The 17,442-nt window shown below is 38.7% G+C and overlaps 1 protein-coding gene across 5 annotated transcripts in view; it reads right to left on the bottom strand.

The window, feature by feature from the left end:
• MAP7D2 (MAP7 domain containing 2) overlaps positions 1–17,442 on the bottom strand; it is an 86,725-nt gene that overhangs the window by 17,241 nt on the left and 52,042 nt on the right. Inside the window, exons 3-9 of one of the 5 annotated variants that reach the window (XM_075775431.1) lie at positions 16,958–17,121; positions 8,901–9,014; positions 7,886–7,985; positions 5,826–5,936; positions 4,411–4,533; positions 1,254–1,396; positions 50–177 (exon numbers count right to left, since the gene is read on the bottom strand). In XM_075775431.1, coding sequence (XP_075631546.1) covers positions 50–177; positions 1,254–1,396; positions 4,411–4,533; positions 5,826–5,936; positions 7,886–7,985; positions 8,901–9,014; positions 16,958–17,121 — 883 coding nt within the window. Of the gene's footprint in view, positions 1–49; positions 178–1,253; positions 1,397–4,410; positions 4,534–5,825; positions 5,938–7,885; positions 7,986–8,900; positions 9,015–9,193; positions 9,419–16,957; positions 17,122–17,442 lie in introns of those variants that run through there. The other 4 variants (XM_075775422.1, XM_075775394.1, XM_075775403.1 and 1 more) reach the window with 4 other exon arrangements.

The raw sequence follows: 17,442 nt of genomic DNA, 5'->3' as shown, positions 1-17,442 counted from the left end.
ATAGGTAACAAGTTCACAGCATATTAGACCACTAATAAGAAAGGCATACTTAGGTGTCGCAGGTGATGCAGATCTTCTGGACACAGCAGCAGGAGAATCAGATCTTCTTAGAGGAGATCCCATCCCAGAAGATGAACCAGGTGTTGCAGTTCGCTTCTCTTTCTTTATCTTCTCAGTCTAGAAACACAGTTCATTTTAGTTTCCATAATTAGGACCAATACATCAAAAATATATTTGATAGTTTTATTAACAAGATGGCATATAAACAGATTTGTGTAACATACAAAGTTTTTTAAACACCAGCTCGCGACTGAAGTGCATAGCTTTTTATTTTACATAGACATAAAAAAACCCCAACCATGTCTTGCATGGACATAGTATACAAGTTGCAGATAAATAAAACCACATTGCAGCCTCTCCAAGAGTTCTGGGGAGGGGCGGTGGTGCTGGGTGGAGTTTTCAAAATCATCTATATGCTCCTGCAACGCCTCTTAAGACATGGTCAGTAGTGCGCCCAGGCATCTTGTGGCAATGCTGCTGGGTATAACACTGTGAATCACACCTAAGATAGACACTACACAAATCTTTAGCTTCCAGCTTTGGTCCTCTCTCTTGCATCTAATTTAAATGGCATGAATCCCCCTACTATTTATTAACTATTACAAGACACAGAATGTTACGTGAATTTTACAGCCCTACCATAGATTTTTTAAAACTTGCCTTACATTGTGTAGACTCAGAGAAAGTAAATGACTTGCCTTTGCTTTTCTGGATCAATAATGCATCTTTTAAGCAAACAGCATTGAAAACATCCACAGAAAGAGTTAAACAATTGGTACAAAACAGAGGCATTGTCAATACACTTGGCAAGTTTCCGACATACACGAAGCTTGCTAATTAACCAGCAAGACTGGATAGTTGTACTCAGTAGAGAGATCCTGCTTGTTATCCCCATTCCCAGTAATTACAGGCAAGTCTAGAAACATACACCAGTGCTAGAAATCTCAGTTCCCTGAAAATAAAGGTGTTGCTGCTCCAAATACCAATGCTCAACATTGATTCCCAGAAGACGGAAGATGTTAAAATGCTGCTAAACAGGAGCACGAAAGCAACAGATGCACGCAAGGCTTGCTTACTTATCGCTGTTTCTTACAACAGGGGTAGCACTTTATTTTTATGAATGTAAAGGGAAAGATAGCAACCAGAAGCTGCCTCAGTTTACTCAAATTAAATCAAAACCATTGCAAACCCACCTGAGTAACCTCAGCCGCCCCTTTCATGGCATCAGAAGTGGAGGGTGAAGTTGCCTTCTTTCTGTCAGTGCTTCGGGTGGGGGAAGGCTTGTAGGGAGATTTAAGAGGACTAGCTGGTGCTACACGAGGACAGATATGGAATACTAAAGAGTTATAGTACAATAGCAAGAGCAAAAGGGAGCACAGACAGAGGAAGTAAAAGGAGAGGAGAAAATAGCATACTTTTATGTTATAATGTTCAAACATAGTTTTCAAGGTTTTTTTTAAAAGTGTCTCAGAAGATCACGTTATGTAACACATTCAACGTGGCCACGTGTTTACTAACAATGCCTCACCTAAAAGTAACATTCTATAGGATTTTTAATTTTTAAAAAAAATTATCTCTAAAATATCGCTCCCTTACTCATATACCTTTTGAATCACCTGACTATGACTGTGATTCTTTTCTTCTCTGAAAACTCTAGCTTCCTCTGCGTATGATAAAAAGAGTAATCAAACAATTCTAGTTAGGTGACTTCTGAACAAACACTGCAAAATAAGAAAGGTGACAGAAGAGTAGGGAATTCTTAATTTTTTAAAGTAGCCTAAAACATGGCAAGGGCTCCTAAATACCTTAAGTATTATTTTGAAAAGCAATTAATTAAAAAAACAAGACAAAACAAAACACAGTAGCAAAGCCAAACCTAAATTAAATGCTGCTGTAGGTATTTCAGTGATTGTTATTTGTGGTAGACATAAGTTTGAGAGAGACGCATGAATTACAGCTTACAGGGCAAGATTTTCTGGGTATTTTTTCTTTACTTGCAATATGAACAGCATTTTTTTTTTAAATGGGATATTTTACTCCTGGTTTTGTTCATATTGTCTTTTAAAATGAATTTTCCACATACATATACAACGATCAACAGAGTATATGCTTTATTAATGACATATGCTAATTGTAACCATGTGACAGTGAGTTTCCAATCTTACTCAATTGAAGTCAAGAAGGATACTGACTTTGGAAAAGCAGTAATTATGCTCAAATGTAAAGGAATTCACATTTCCAATATTATTTTTTAATTGGTGGCAGTCCTATAAAATTTCTTATGAAGCCTTTTTGTATGCTTTTAAGTTTAACTGGACCTGTCTATTCTTTGACGGACTTTCCAGCAAGCTGGTAAAAGTTCACTGAACATTAACTGTTCAGAAACTTAAATGATTCTTCAGATAAATATTTTTACTTCAACTGTAAAAAAAAAAATTAATTGTATGCATCCAATAACAACTGTTTTCCTGACTATCTTGACTCAGAGTGACATTAATAATGCATTGCCCTAGAGAAAGAGTCTTAAATTGAGACTCCTCATTTCTGAGCTTATAGAAAATGCAGGAGCAGAGCAATTTTGACCCAAACAGAATGACATGAAGCACAATATGAGCTCCTGAAAAGGAAGAACCCTCTTCAGGAGATTACTTCTACAGAGAGAAGTACACCACAAATGGGAGATCTCCCTCAACCCTTTTGCTGGCAATTACTGGCAAAACCATCAAGTGCCACTCTGAGTATTGATGCTGTTTGCAACCTGTGCTACAGCCCGATTGCCTTGCGAGGAAATGACAAGAGGACGCTGTTTCTGAGAGCTGTTCCCAGAATCAGCACTCCTGATTCAGCTGGGGGGGGGGAAAAGTGATCTGCAGACCAAATTGTATCCTCGTCACACATGCCAGCGTGCTACTTTAAAGATTCTGCGATGAAGAGAGAGATAAAGCTGGGATTTTACAAACAAATTGAGTGGGGAAGGACAAAGAAAGTCCCTATTGAATTCTTCAATATCAACTACAACACAGAAAACAACATCTATAGGTGGCCCCAGTGATTTGCCTCAAAATTTTACGCAGAATATACTGATCCAATTTCAAGTTGGCTTTTGTTCAGTCTTAGCATTAGTTGATTCCCCGAGCAGTAAGTAAACTGGGAATTTTCTCATAGGCCAAGTACTGTATGACAGCATTTCTGCTACCAACAGATGCTGCTTTTAATGCAGAAACGAGGGAAGTTATTTCAGAGTCACTCAATACCCATGTCCCTATGCACTGCAACAAAGAAGTAATGTGCAAAGGAAAGCAGGCTTACTTTGTAATTAATTTTTACATAGCTTTGTATTAAAAGCACAGATGCAGGACCTGAGCCTATTTCAACCATGCTGTATGACAATACTTTTCATAAAAATTATCAGTCTTATATTGTCAGTCTTATATTATCAGTCTTATATTTCAAGTTTTATCCTGAAAAAAATGTTTCCTTTCACACACAGGCATTTGAATGTGGGATTTGGGGTTTTTTTGTTTGTTTGCTTGTTTGTTTTCAATAAAAGTAAAAAAAGCTGTTAAACTTTTGTCCTTGTTTCAGCAAACACTATGACTAGGTATAGCTTTATAAGCAGGAACTACTCTGGAAGTCAGGCGCTTGCCCAAGTATTAGCAGGACTGGAAACAGTAGTTTTGTAGATGTTTGCAACGTAAGGGGTTTATTAGACTGCCATTTACAGATAGGAATAGTACCTATCATCCCTAATTTCTAGTTTCTTAAAGATCAATAATTTCTGGAACTGACACCTTCCCATCAGTGTCTCTGTTTTTTCCTCTAAGTATCATTTTATATGTGTAGACACACACATCCCCCTGTATAAAAATATGCATACAGTCACACAGTTAAAGGCAAAAAGTAATTTAACAGCAAAGAACTGGAACCCTAGAAAAAATAATTAAGGCTCAAATGGTGCACTGGGATTTTTGTTCTACACACTATTTGGGTATGAGAGGGGATGAAATTAATCTATCAAAGCCTCTGAGAAATGTCACACACTGGTCTAAAATACTGTTTCTTAAATGAATATATTCAGTTTTCCATTGGCCTAGGTTTTAGCGATTTTATTAAGTATTTTTTTTTAAACTGTGTTCTTTTTAAAAAGCCATTTAGAACAAGACAAGATGATGTGGTTTTTTTTCAAGATTTTAAATACACTGCTATCATGAACAACTTAGTTCATTGTTGATTTTGTATTATCATGTAAATTGTCATTTGGTTCATAGTACTTCGTTTCTTTCAGCAACTACTCAAATGCAACCAAAAACATACCTTAACAGTTTCAAAGTGAGTAATTCACATTTTTACCTGGATTATTGTACTGCTCAGAAAGCATTAGTGTACTTCTGCTTCTGGCTAAAGATGACTGTGTGGGAGTCAGCAATCGAGAAACAATAAAGTTTTCCATTGGACTAAGATGCATGCGGTGAGCTGAAGGATGGGAGCAAATAAAAAATTTAAAATGCAACAAAATAAAACAATGTTACATTGAAATAACTGAAATAATATGATTAAATGAAATGGAAAAAAAACAACTTGAAGTGTTTGAGATTTAAAACATTTAAAGTTAACTTTCATTCCCTCTGAAAAAAGGTTTCAATTTAAAACAATGGAGAAAGTAATTTTCCCACCTGTACAATAAATACAGTAATGTTAAGACAGTGTTGCATTTTGTTCTTACACAGAGGCACGTTCCATTCTGCAAAATGGTTGCTTTCATGACTCAGCATGAAAAACGTTCACCTTTTTCCCCAGTAGAAAAGGTGAAACATTTGGTATAACAGCGCAGCTATTCACTAGTGTGCCAACTATACTGGGACTGCATCTAAAATTTGCAGTCTCACTGCATTATATAAGTCTTATTTATACAATATGCCTGCATTCCTTCCTGTTCCATAAATAAAAGCATCAACTATGTAAGAAAGTTATTTATAGATGTTCTTATTACATGCATATATATATATATATAGCCATCTAGTAGAACAACCTCAAAGCTATTGATAAGTATTCATTAAGCAATTCAGAAACGAAAGTAAATTTACCTTCTCTTTTCATTCTAGAAATAAGCCTTCATTGTTATTTATTTCAGGTGGGTTTTTTCCCCTCATTAGAGATTAAAAAAGGGGAGGGAAAAGAAAAAAAAAAAAGACACACAAAACAAACAAAAAAATTCCGAAGAGTTCACAGTGGGATAAACCTTTCAGTCCTTTCTGTAGTGTTTAGTAACCACTAATCCTGCAAGACTATAATCTTTTGCTGAGCCTCTGATGGATCAGTGTTTCAAATAAAATTAAAAGGCTCTACAACTCTGGTCACCAGATTGAAGTCTCCCAGGTGGCTCATCGGACGTACTTCTGCTCACGGTACATCCCATGTCTATTGTTGAGCTGCATGTTTGGTTTGTTTGTTTTTCATTATTTGGCTAGATGATCACAAGCTGTACAGTTATAGGATATTGCTGCAGTTGCCATATATACTTATAACCCTGTTTGTTGGAGTATTGAAAATTGAAAAGGAATCAGTAAAAAAATCCCACAGCTTTTGTCGCTGGCCTAGGATCTCCAGCATGGCAGCACAGTCTTGGGACAGGCTGCAGAACTATTTTATTGTATTAAATTACAACACCCCCCCCCAAAATGTTTGAGTTCTTTTGAATAACAGACAAGAAGTGCGTTAAGCAGAAGGAGAGTTTATGCTGGTAGGAGACCAGCATATTCACTTGCCTCTGTCGGGGGAATGTGTTATTGCCGCTGTGGAGGAGGAGAGGCGCTTACTGATTGGCGATTCCATTTGCTTTGGCAGATTCATTGTAGAAGCTGAAAGTTTGTCACATGCTGCAGAGAGACGCATTAAAGATATTTGTATTCACATCACAGTGTTGATAAACTCCCAAAATTAACCTTGCATTTGTACTCCTGGCCCTTGCCACTGATCATAGCACTGAATAAGGCATGAGATAAGCTCTTTCCGACTGCCAGGGGACCAGCATTTTATAAGACGTGCTTTGGGATGCAACTTTTCTGCTTGTGAATTCAACATTTCAGGTTCACAGTAGCCTATCTTTTATACTGCCACAGGCAAATAATTCTGTATCAGGTCTGAATGACTGAAGCCATTCTGATAAGAGACATTCAAGACCAGCACAAGCAGAAAGTTACCTAAAGAAAATGAACTGCACATATGACAACTCTAAACTCCTCACCTCCATTCCCCTCTGCCCCCTCCTCTACTTTCAATCTGGAAGAGCTGGGGTAGACTTCAGGTATTATACTAATACAAAAATGAAATAATCAACATTTGTGCATTTGCACGATAAGAACTGTTTTAATGACTGATCTGGTACAAGCCATTCGGCTTTATCTTTTTGTGCTTGAGATTTTATTATTTAAGAAAAAAAAAAGAGCTTTCTGCTACTACCTCAAGCACTTTTGTTTCTGTTATTTCTTCTGTTTGACAAAGTCTGTTTGCCATTTATTCAACAGAATGACAGAAAAATGTTGTTTATGTATTACTACAGAGTACTACTATATGACAATCACTGCCTGATGCTCAAAAGCTAAAAGTATAGATGCTTTGTCCCTTAGATTTTAATTTCCTTCTTTCAAAACCAAAAATACTTTCAGCTAAAGACATATATATGGCCCTAATTCTGCTCTCCCGCAAGTTACTGCATTCCCTATTACATCCCTTGAAACATTGCCTCAGTGGCATCTGCAACATTTGCCTCCACCTACTACAGCAAACAATAAAATTCTCTATGTTCATGTTTTTAAAAAAGCAGGTACAATGCTAGTGTGCTACAAAACATCAGTTGCATGTCCAAATCTGTACATGAACAATAATTAGTAAAAAAATTTGAATCCGTGTGTACAGAAATAATAGTTCTGTTAGAGCACGGGCAGGACAACATTTACTGTGCATTCTGCAGGAGTAATATTCAAGCCTAGCTCCTGCTTTGGTGGGGGGAGAGAAGGAACTAGTTCTTAAAAGCACAGGCTGCATTGCATTTTCAAAATGCCAAGTACATCTGCAATCAAAATTAGAGATCCTATATGCAATCTGTTCTTAATTTTGGAGCACTCATCTACTTCACAGACCTTTTATAATAAAAAAAGTAATTTTATAATAAAAAATAAAGTCCTTTTATAATAATACTAACATAACTGAACAATACAGAAGAAAACAAAACCTGATTGCCTAAACAAAATCAACTACTTGAGTTTGTTACAAATGGCAGCTTGGCCAAAATCCACTTCAGGAGGCTGAAAATACTGCATTGGCTGTGCCAAATTTGCTTGTTTGTAAAATATTGCAGAAAAAGGCTCTCAAGATGGAAAAAGAGGACAGTTTTGATGAAACATCATCTCCATAATACATTTTCTCTTACTGTGCAACTGAAAATTTTTTTCGACAGCACCTGCACCTGTGTATGCCCATTAGAACTGTTAAATATATGTGTAATTATATTTACACTCACATACAAACACAGAGCACCCACAGGATTAACAGAGATGAGCATCTGAGCGGTAGAAGTCTACAGTTAGTGAGAAAACCATGAAATGCCTCTACTGTGCTGGAATGCGAGGCATGCACTGCTCCACCATGGCAAAATTAAAAGGAAATTAAAAAGACATTTGGTCCACATCGCTAAGAGTAATGCCGTAGAGTACCAGACTGAAATAATAAGAAAACAGTGGTTAGGAAGGACAAGATCAGTGGATGGATTACAGTGATTAGAACAGTTATAAACGAGACACGATGGTACTGTGATTCTCTGAAATACCATTGAAGGAATCAGCAGGAGCAGTAGAGGTCACAGGGTCTGGAGGAAGGGTGTTGGCAGCTAAACCTAGAACAGGGGGTGGGGTATTTTCTGATTCACCTACACAGCAGAGAAATCAGAGCAAAGAGAGGTGAAAGAAATTACTGAATAAGTTGGGGGGAGCTGAAATTAAGCATAAACTGCATCACAAACTGGTTTCTTTCTCAAAGTACAAAAGACTTCTTTTATCATCATATATGTTTAATTTCCTGGCTTTTTTTGATGGCATACTGCAAAAATATGATGTGAAACAGAGTTTGCCTTTTTAGAGTTACATATATTTACACACCGTTTAAAAGAGAGTAACTGTCATATTTCATCATCACCCAAACATGGATATTTTTCCCCATAACATCAGTTTATACAAACCTGACAAATTTAAACAGATTACATGATTTAAAACAGAAAACATGAATCTTTTTGAAATATAAAAGCAGTACATGACTGATTATGTAATAAAAAGAATTTGTTCTGAAGCCAAATCAAAAAGAGTAGCAACAAAAAGTATGTGGGGAAAAAAACCAAACTATTTTAAACTGCACATGCTGCATAGTCATCTAGAAATTCCCATCAGGTTTTAGAAGTACCAAACAAAAACAGATCATCTTTCGCAAGGCTTAGACAGCACTCAGTCCTTTTGTGAATATTAAATTTGCTAACTGTGTGTGGGAAGACACTGTGGGGGAAGAGAATAAGGGAGAGAGAGCATAAATTTTAATTTTAGCATTTAGCATCCTCCAAACAGATTCTGGTTACTTTATTAAAATGATCTGCATTCCTAAAGTTAGGAGTGATCTTTCTCCCCAGAAGGTGTTAGAGAGAGGAAGCCCGGCAAGCAATTACAAAAGCATTTATTCACACCCTAAGGCAGTAGCCCCTACAGTACCACCCTAACTATAAATGCATCATCCTTACTATCTCCTCATGCATTTTGCACTTCAAGATCTGCAATGCAGGCAGACTGTTTCACTTACCCGTCTCTCCCTCCTGAGCCTGCAGCCAGTGCTCCTCCCCACGACCATCGCTTCTGCTTCTGTTCCAGCTGCTGGCTGCGTTCAAGGGACCGACGCATCATGGCTTCTAAACGTTCCTAGTTATATTGGTAGTAAAAAAACCAGAAACCAAATCTGAATTGGTTGAGGGCTTTTCTTCCTCCTTCTGAAACCACGCTAAAAATACACAGTTCCCCTGTTGCTCCACGCAAGATGATTACAGGAGCTTGTTTGCAATAAAACGACTGAATAAAGAAGGTATCAGCATGCTACCTACCTCCAGATACGTGTATCCTTTGTCTGCAAGCCACTGAGGTCACTACAGAGGCCTAAGTAAATAACACAGGTTGCATCACTGCCTAGCATCTGCTCCTGCTGGTGAGGCTGCTGCTGTGCTCTGGACTTAATTTGTATAAGAATAATGCTCGACAAGCATTAACTCCTTCTTGTCTATGCAGACCTCAGGATTTTTTTTCCATCCCTCTCTGAGCACAGCTAAATTGCTGCAATGCCAGTGGCTCCTCCTAGCCACGCAGATAAATGATCACTTCAAACCCAAAGTAGGTTACTTTGCAGGATGCCAGATTTATTTATTTATTTTTACAAAAACTCCTTCCTTTCTTCTACTACATTTTTTACAGCCTAGGCATTTAAGAACTTCTGATTTTTTTTTTCTCCCCCTGTGTATTTTTTTTAGTGTATGCCCTGATTATGCTCTTATGAGATTTCCCCCACCACTCCCACCCCCATGTTCTTCTCCACAGCTTGATGAGTTAGGATTTTCAGATGGGGAAGAACACTAAGGAGCTTGCTTTCTCTCCCTAAATCCTGCTCTACCTTTAACTTACAGCTACGTACAGTCGCATTATTCCCTCTCCATCACCTCCTAACTCTGAAAGGCCTCCATTCAGTTTTGTTCCCATCTCTTCCTTTTGCTAATTTTTCAGTGGTTTATTGTTGTAGCAATGATCTCTGCACCTTCTCTTGTTGTCCTTTCAAGCAGATAAAACCTGGTTCTTCCCCACCCACCGTTCCATCACCTACCACCCTCTTCCCTTCCTCTTCCCAGTACCTCATTCGCATCTGGCAACCTCTTCACCCTCACATTCCAGCAGCCCAACCCCTACTGTGAAAGATGAGTCTGCTCTTGCTGCCTTCAACTCCTGCCCTAATGGGTTTTAGCTATGTCCTTCTGGTCTAGTATAAAACTACTCCATCCACTTCAAACTTGATCCTACAGGTTTCTGTGATTACATCTTATCCCTTCTGATTTCTATCAATCCCCTGCTCTGTCTCCAGTATCTTTTGGTAGCTTAGATCAACTGTTCAGAAAACATCTCCTGCATCTCTTGGCCAGATTAATTTCTCTCAGATTCGTGACTTTGGTCTAGGTTTCCTATTCCCCTTCCCTGAGATATTTTATCACAAAATTTCAGTCTTTGTTCAAGCATGTCTCCTTCAGTCTCTGCACTGATGTTGAGCCTGCCGTCTCTGATGGAGCTCCTTCAGCAGATCAGACCCTAACACCAGGCACCTCCAGGAACCACCATGCCTGGAGCGTTTTTGCACGTACTGTTACCTTCCTGGGGCTCTGTGTATGGTCACTGGCTTTCTACACCACCAGATGCCTTCTTGTCTTCTGGTTGTCTGCAATATACTTTTAGTCTCTTCCATGTCTTTGAAGAATCTCTTCTACTACTATGACTTCTGGTAATTTATTTGTGGCCTCATTTTTTCCACCTCATCCAACCCTGCTACCAATTATCCATCAATTTCGACAGCAAACCACTACCTTTTGTCTTTAAGATCTCTTATTACAAATCATGTGTACCATAAAGAATTCCATTATAGTATCCTCTACACAAAGAGTGAAAAAAGGCAAGTCTCGCATACCCTTTCTATCATTCTCAGCTCTCCTGTTCCTGTTACCTTTCGGCCAGGTAACCCACCCTGCTGTTACAATTGCTGCTGCCATCTCCAGGAAAATAATCTTTCTTTTGGGCGTGTTTTGAGCTCTCACTTCAGTTTTGTCTCCCTTCTACATCTTTAGCTCAGGGTTTATAAGGTAACATCATTCAAAGACCACTGAAAGCAGACAGCTGCTTCCTTGCCCTCCCTCCCCCCTTCTTCCCCCCTTCTGTCTAGTCAGTGCCATCAGTGTCCAGGCAGGCACGCAAACGCTCTCTCTACCTCTGCCCTCCTCCTTTTTCTCCCTATAGAGCAAACACACAAAGCATCACAAAGCTCAAGCACAGCCTCTTCTGCAACAGCAGAGAAAAACACAGTTTTGAATACCCTATCACTTCTTGTCTGTACTTTGGATGTGAAAAGAAAGCGATCCTCCAGTCTCTGGAATCCAAAGTCACTCCCCTCTGATTTAGTTTAGTACAGTCTTCCTTACTAATTGATGTTGCAGTTTTTCATGTTTAAAACCTGTGTGTGCTGGCTTTGCATTTCCAGTTCACAGTTTTTGCATCTAACTTCCCACCTCCCAACATTAATTTAATTCTGTTTGAGTCCCTTTTCTGTACTTACTCTTTTCAAACCTCACCTCCTATTTCATCACCAGTTCTTCTCTGCAGTCTGCTGCTTTTCATTACTTTATTCTACTGTGCATCTTGCCCCAATGTACCTTTCTACCCACAGTCTTCACAAAGGAAAATGACCCTTCCATTTCTTTCTCATTAAAGCATACACTTACACTGAATCTTTCTTTCTTTCTTTCCGAGTCTAATGAATATTGTTGTACATTAATAAAAAAAAATATGATGAAAGCAGTCAAGTTTCAATTATCTGGGTGATTTATGTTTGGGTTTTGTTTTTGTTTGGTTTTGGTTTGGTTTTGTTTTTTTTTAATGCTGCTTGGAGCAAGGACCAGCAATATTCTGTAGTTTGCAAACCACAGAATACACTTATACCACTTACTATGAAAGCGCCGTTTTAAGAATAAAATGTACGATGAAATAGATTAAAGAAATTAAATGCTCTTTCATACATACTTGAAAGCTCATGCTACCTACAATCTGAGGTTGAAATCTTCAGTTACATGATGTGGAGAGGATCGTTCATTTTCATCTGCAAAGAGCCTTTCATTAAAGCACTATAGAACATAATTATTAAACCTCATGAAACCCTGCAGATATAGTTTAGATAAAGAACAATATGAAGGACATTTTTCATAAAGAAAGGATAGTTCTTTTAAAACATTTTAAGCTGGCATAAAACTAAAAAGCCAAAGAAAACAATAAGACACATGGAAGCATAGCATAAACAACTCGTACATTAATAATTTAGCCTGTGACAAAAACTAAACATGAAGACAAAGCATTCCTTCATCAGCAAACAATGTGCAAAACCTTCCTCTCTATGTCATAGATGAAGTACCTTCTTAAAAACATATCAAACTATCCACAGCTATAGATAGAGGAAATAATCTCTGCACTAAAGACATAGTGAGCTTCCACAAAAAAAAAACCCTATAGTGCACAAGCTTTGCATGTAGGTTAAATTAAGAATGAATAAACCCATAAAAAGAGAGCCATCTACTGCTAGTATCTCAAATATACATGTTACTTTCCAAAATCCATAGTTACTCATCCAGGTTTTCCTCAGACTAAGCATCAGAACAAACATTTACACTATCTGAATTTAAAAAAAAACCACCAACCACCACCAAAACAAACCCAAAACCAAACAAACCCAACACCTAATAGTGAGAATACAAGTAATTTGACTGAAGCACTTTCCTTTTGTCTATGTAAAAGATGATACAGATGTAAAAACAAGGAAAAAATTCATTTTACTGTATTATGACTTAAAATAATTTGTGCAAACAATTCCAAACAATCTGCGTTATACCTACAGTACAAACATCTAAAAGAGTCCAATAAACCTATTCCTCTTCACTTAATATATTCATCAGCACTGTATGTAAGTATCTCCTTGTTTCCCGATATTATCAGTTGGTTTCATCTTTCGAGTGGCTCTTCCACATAGCAACAAAAGAGCTGTTATTTTCTACTTAACGAATGCATTAAAAAGCAATACACTAATTTTAAATTTAACTACCTTTCTGAACAGAACTCATTTCTACTCGCAACCAATTAGTTACGGGTGTGCAGAAAGGGAAAATTTATTAAGGGTGTGTGCATCAAAGAACAACACGGGACAAATGAAGGTTCTGTGCTAAGGTACGTGAAAAGCTGCAGAAGCAACTAGTGGCAGGGGGGAGCAGAGGACAGTTAATGTCGCAGTGAGGACTAAACTCTTCTCATCTCCACCGTACAGCAACTTGAGAGACTGCTTGCATAGCAATCTCAAATAGTTTCTAGCAGAATTTTTGTATTACTTGTACAACTCAGTATATGAATTGCAAAAGAGGTTTGGAAAGCGGTTATTATTTCCATATATTATAATTCAAAAAGTAATTAACTTTGAATTATAATATAGTAAGTAATTAATGCTATAACATCTTGAGACTTTTTTGCTCTCTTGTGTTTAAGTGCATAATTTTTACAAATGTAACAAATAGTGCATGCACACCAAAATAATCTCTCCAATGCTGCAGGATATTCTTTTCCATTTAGCAGTTGTCACATCAATCTTTCAAGTCTGAGTGTTGGATTAGATTTGATGCAGTCTACCAGTAGTGGTCCATTTAAACATTAGTATATTGGTAGGATCAGTACGAATTTTATCAATTTCCTTTTTAACAAAATCTGATGGTTTTATTAAAAATGGATCTTTGACTAGATGGATGTTATTGCTCTTATTCACGCTAGCATCCTTGACATGGCCCATACAAGTGATGTTCATATTGTCTTATGGAATACAAGAGCAGTAGAAGAACACAGCTTCTATGGAGACTTCCCGATACTCTGTGTACTGCTAGACATTTATTTGCAAGGCATTTCCAAGTCACACAGAAGTTCAAGATAGGGAAAGGGAAAAAATTATTTTAACTGAATGAGGACTAGCTTTGCTATTATCTAGCCATAAAGCCACTGGCTACTTACTGTTAAAAGCAACTCTTTAATAGCTTCTGCTGAACAACAACATGCTGCCTTCCTCAAGGCTCAGAGACTGCTTTTACTAAAGGAAGCAGGCAGCTGTACAATACTGAGGGAGGGGCAGTGCTACTGAAGGCCTCTACAGATAAGAAAGGTGCAGTCAGTGCAGACAGGATGGTTTTCAGACACATTTATTCTGTTCCTGTCTGAGGAATTGGACACACTTTCACTGCGCTCTGCAACAAGTTCCAGCTGCCCCAGAGGAGAACTTTGCCAGAACAGCTCCACTCCCATCAACACAGACTTTAAAACCACCACCTCTTAACTGGCACTGTAGAGGGGAAAAAGTAAGCAAAATAAATTGAACTTTAGCCACCTCCTCTTTGAGAAGTCCTTTGCATGCAGAACTGTGAAACAGAGGAAGCTCTGACGTAGGAAGCCAACAAATCCCAGCAGTTTAAGAGCCATTCATCTCAAACTTTTAGATACAACAACCGTATTTCCTAGAGAGAGATTTATATAGCCTGTTCTTATCACAAACACGCACTGCCTTCTGCTGTGTTAAAAAGCAAGGAAAAAAGACTTACAGAAGACAAAGGGCAACCAATAAGGCAGAGAGCAAGGAAGAAAATCTACTTGGCACTTCAGACACCTGATGAGCAGGCAAAATGAGTGCTCCAGTCCCCACCCAGTGTAAACCAGTGTTAAAAGGAGAAACACTGAGGACATGCTGCAGTATACTGGCTCACTGGCCAGGGCACAACTCCCCCACCCCACAGGTGTAGGAAATACAGATTCAAAGCTCTTCCAGTAAAGAAGGCCTCAAATGTCCAGAATGACTCATGAGCAGTGAGTAATTTACAATGCCCAGGGAGCTGCAACTTCATCACTATCCTTACTCAGGCCTCCACTGCTACTAAGCATACATGGTTTATGGGGCTCATCTGAAGAGCTGGGGGAGGTGAGGGGGATTTGGCAGATCCTTTAGTGGAATTCAAGAAATGAGGGAATGACAAGTAACCATGAAGGGAAGCAAGGAGATGGTGGCATCTCTTTTTCCCAGTTTTCTTCTTCCCTCATCCTCCCCTGTTCTACAGATTATTCTCCTATGTACCCTCCCCTCCTTCAGAGGTTCCTGGATTTTTCCTCCCACCAGTTCTAATCCATCCCCAAACAAGCAAGCATCCTCTCATGTCCTCAAGCCCACATAACATTTTCTCAGGTTCCTCAACCTGGGGGAAGGGGGAGGAAGAAAAGGAAAAGGAAGGGAAAGGAACCAGGCCTGGGGCTGCCTTGGCTCCCAAAAGGCTTTGGACAGTTTAACCTTGAAGGACCAGCTCAGTGAGCAGAGCTAGGAGGGGTATTTGTATTATGACCAAACACTTGGAGGCAGCCTTTCTCTTGCCATGACAGAAGTCTCCCATCACATACACAGGGTGTTGGGGAGTTGTAACAGGCTTGCTGATGCTTGGGAGAAACATCACTGTGTGCTCAGCCTCTTGCATCCATCTCTGGGCAAGGGCAGGGGGCTGCTACAGGACACTGGGTCCCCAACAAACAGACCCTCTGGGTCTGACCAGGCACAGCCTCTCATGTCCAACCACCCTGCTCTCATTTCTCCAGCGCAGGCAAACTATGCAGGCAGGGAAAGCAGGCACTTGCTCGCTCTTCCTACACCTCTCCCCCTCCTCAGCCCCCCTCCAGTGCAAATTTTGAGGACAGGGTTTTCAAAGTTTTTGTACTTGCCACTTTCCCTTACAAACCCTATAAAGTGGATCAATTTTGCTTAGCTGCAAAAGGTTATTACAGCAGGAAATACCAGAGCAGGAGCACATCAGGTCAACGATGTTACCACAGAAGGAGAGATACCTCCAACCTTTTGTTTCTCTTTTTCCCATTTTTCTTAACAAAAATTGAAACAAACCACATGACAAAAGATTTTAAAATGAATTCTCAGCCACTATGCAGAAGCCACAATCAGTATGTTACAGTTGAAAGAGGAATGGCAGAATATAATCTGCCCTTCAAGTTTAAGTGAAAAATCAAACAACTAAAAAAATTTCAACGGACAGCAGTATGTTACTCTGATCCCATGCAGAAGTGTTTTACCTCTTTTGCAAAGATATGATCCCATGCAGAAGTGTTTTACCTCTTTTGCAAAGATATTTTGACAAAAAGATGGGAGGGCAGAAAAAAAAGTAAGGTTAATAACTGTGTATTTCTAGAGCCTTTTAATCTAGGAACTAGAGAAATACCTTCTTTTGGCCTTTTATTTTTTTTTTCAAACCACTGCCCCCATTTCTAAAAAAATCATTAATTCTTTATCAGTTGCAGTAGCAGTGCTAGTGTTTTCTACAGAATGTCATGCGGAGAGATGCACACACTGCATTCAGAGATCTGCATCAGAAATTGGACTCACTAGAGCAACAAAGAATCTTAAATGATCTCAGCAGGGAGAGCAGAAGAGAGGAAGGGCAGGAAGATGCTTCAAAAGATAGGTGATTAATTCTGTTCTGTGCTAGAATTTTAAACCAGCCTAGATTCTTCACTTCTTTAGGTAAGAATTTCTGATTTTATGTCACCGAGGAAAAACAAAACAACACATTTTCATAAGCATTATTTCATTTTCACAGACAGTAAACAACACAGTAAGAAAAATCTTTCCCTTTTATGGAAACACTCATCTTTAAAGACTACCTTCTGGAAAGCTGGTGCTTTATTGTCTGACAGTCAGAGTCCCAGATACGTTAGCATAAGTAGATGACTATTCTGTGAGATCAGACAAAAAAAAAAACAACCCAAAAGAGACAAAAAAGCTTTGGAAAGTGTTTCTGATGTACAAGCAGTAGTAGAGTACTTGTAGCTGTGGTAATGTGCGATTGCAGTTCCAAAAGTAATGCCCACATGTCTCCAGCGGGGGGTGGGGGGGGGGGGAATAAAAAAATCAACGTTTAATACTTGTTGATATTCAGCTATATGTTTAATGCTACCATACAGAGTTGCTCTCCCATACATCCCCCAGTGGACCTTACCTCCTCCTCTTTAAGCTTTTGTCTCCGTTTTTCTTCAACAGCTGCTCTCTTCTGCTCCTCTCTCTGCCTCTGTTCCTCCAGTCTTCTCCATCGCTCCTCCATTTGCTTTTCATATTGAAGTTTTGCTCTTCTCTCCTTCTCCAGTATCTGCTGTTCCCTAGCAGCTTGGGTAGAAAAAAAGGTGCATTTTACTTTATGCAAATTTTCTTCAGCTTTAAAATTATCTGATAACATGACACAATAGTGTAAAACAACAAATGCAAGTACACAGGGTTTTAGTCCACTAAGATCAAAAATATAGTGCACAGAAGTGCTGGAATGATTAGTAAATCTAAGTGATTTGCTCAATAAACAAACAGGGAAGCCCTTTGTACACAAGGTGACAGTTTGTGCCCCTTACCTATGTAAAAACAGTGTACAGAAGAGTTAACAACTCTTTTTTGTTCATGTTTCAAATCTGTCTGCAGCTTAAAGCCAAATTCTTT

Source organism: Balearica regulorum, chromosome 1 (assembly GCF_011004875.1).
Source record: "Balearica regulorum gibbericeps isolate bBalReg1 chromosome 1, bBalReg1.pri, whole genome shotgun sequence".
Classification (NCBI taxonomy): domain Eukaryota; kingdom Metazoa; phylum Chordata; class Aves; order Gruiformes; family Gruidae; genus Balearica; species Balearica regulorum.
Note: the sequence above shows the minus strand (reverse complement) of the source record. Positions and strands in the feature narration are given on the sequence as shown.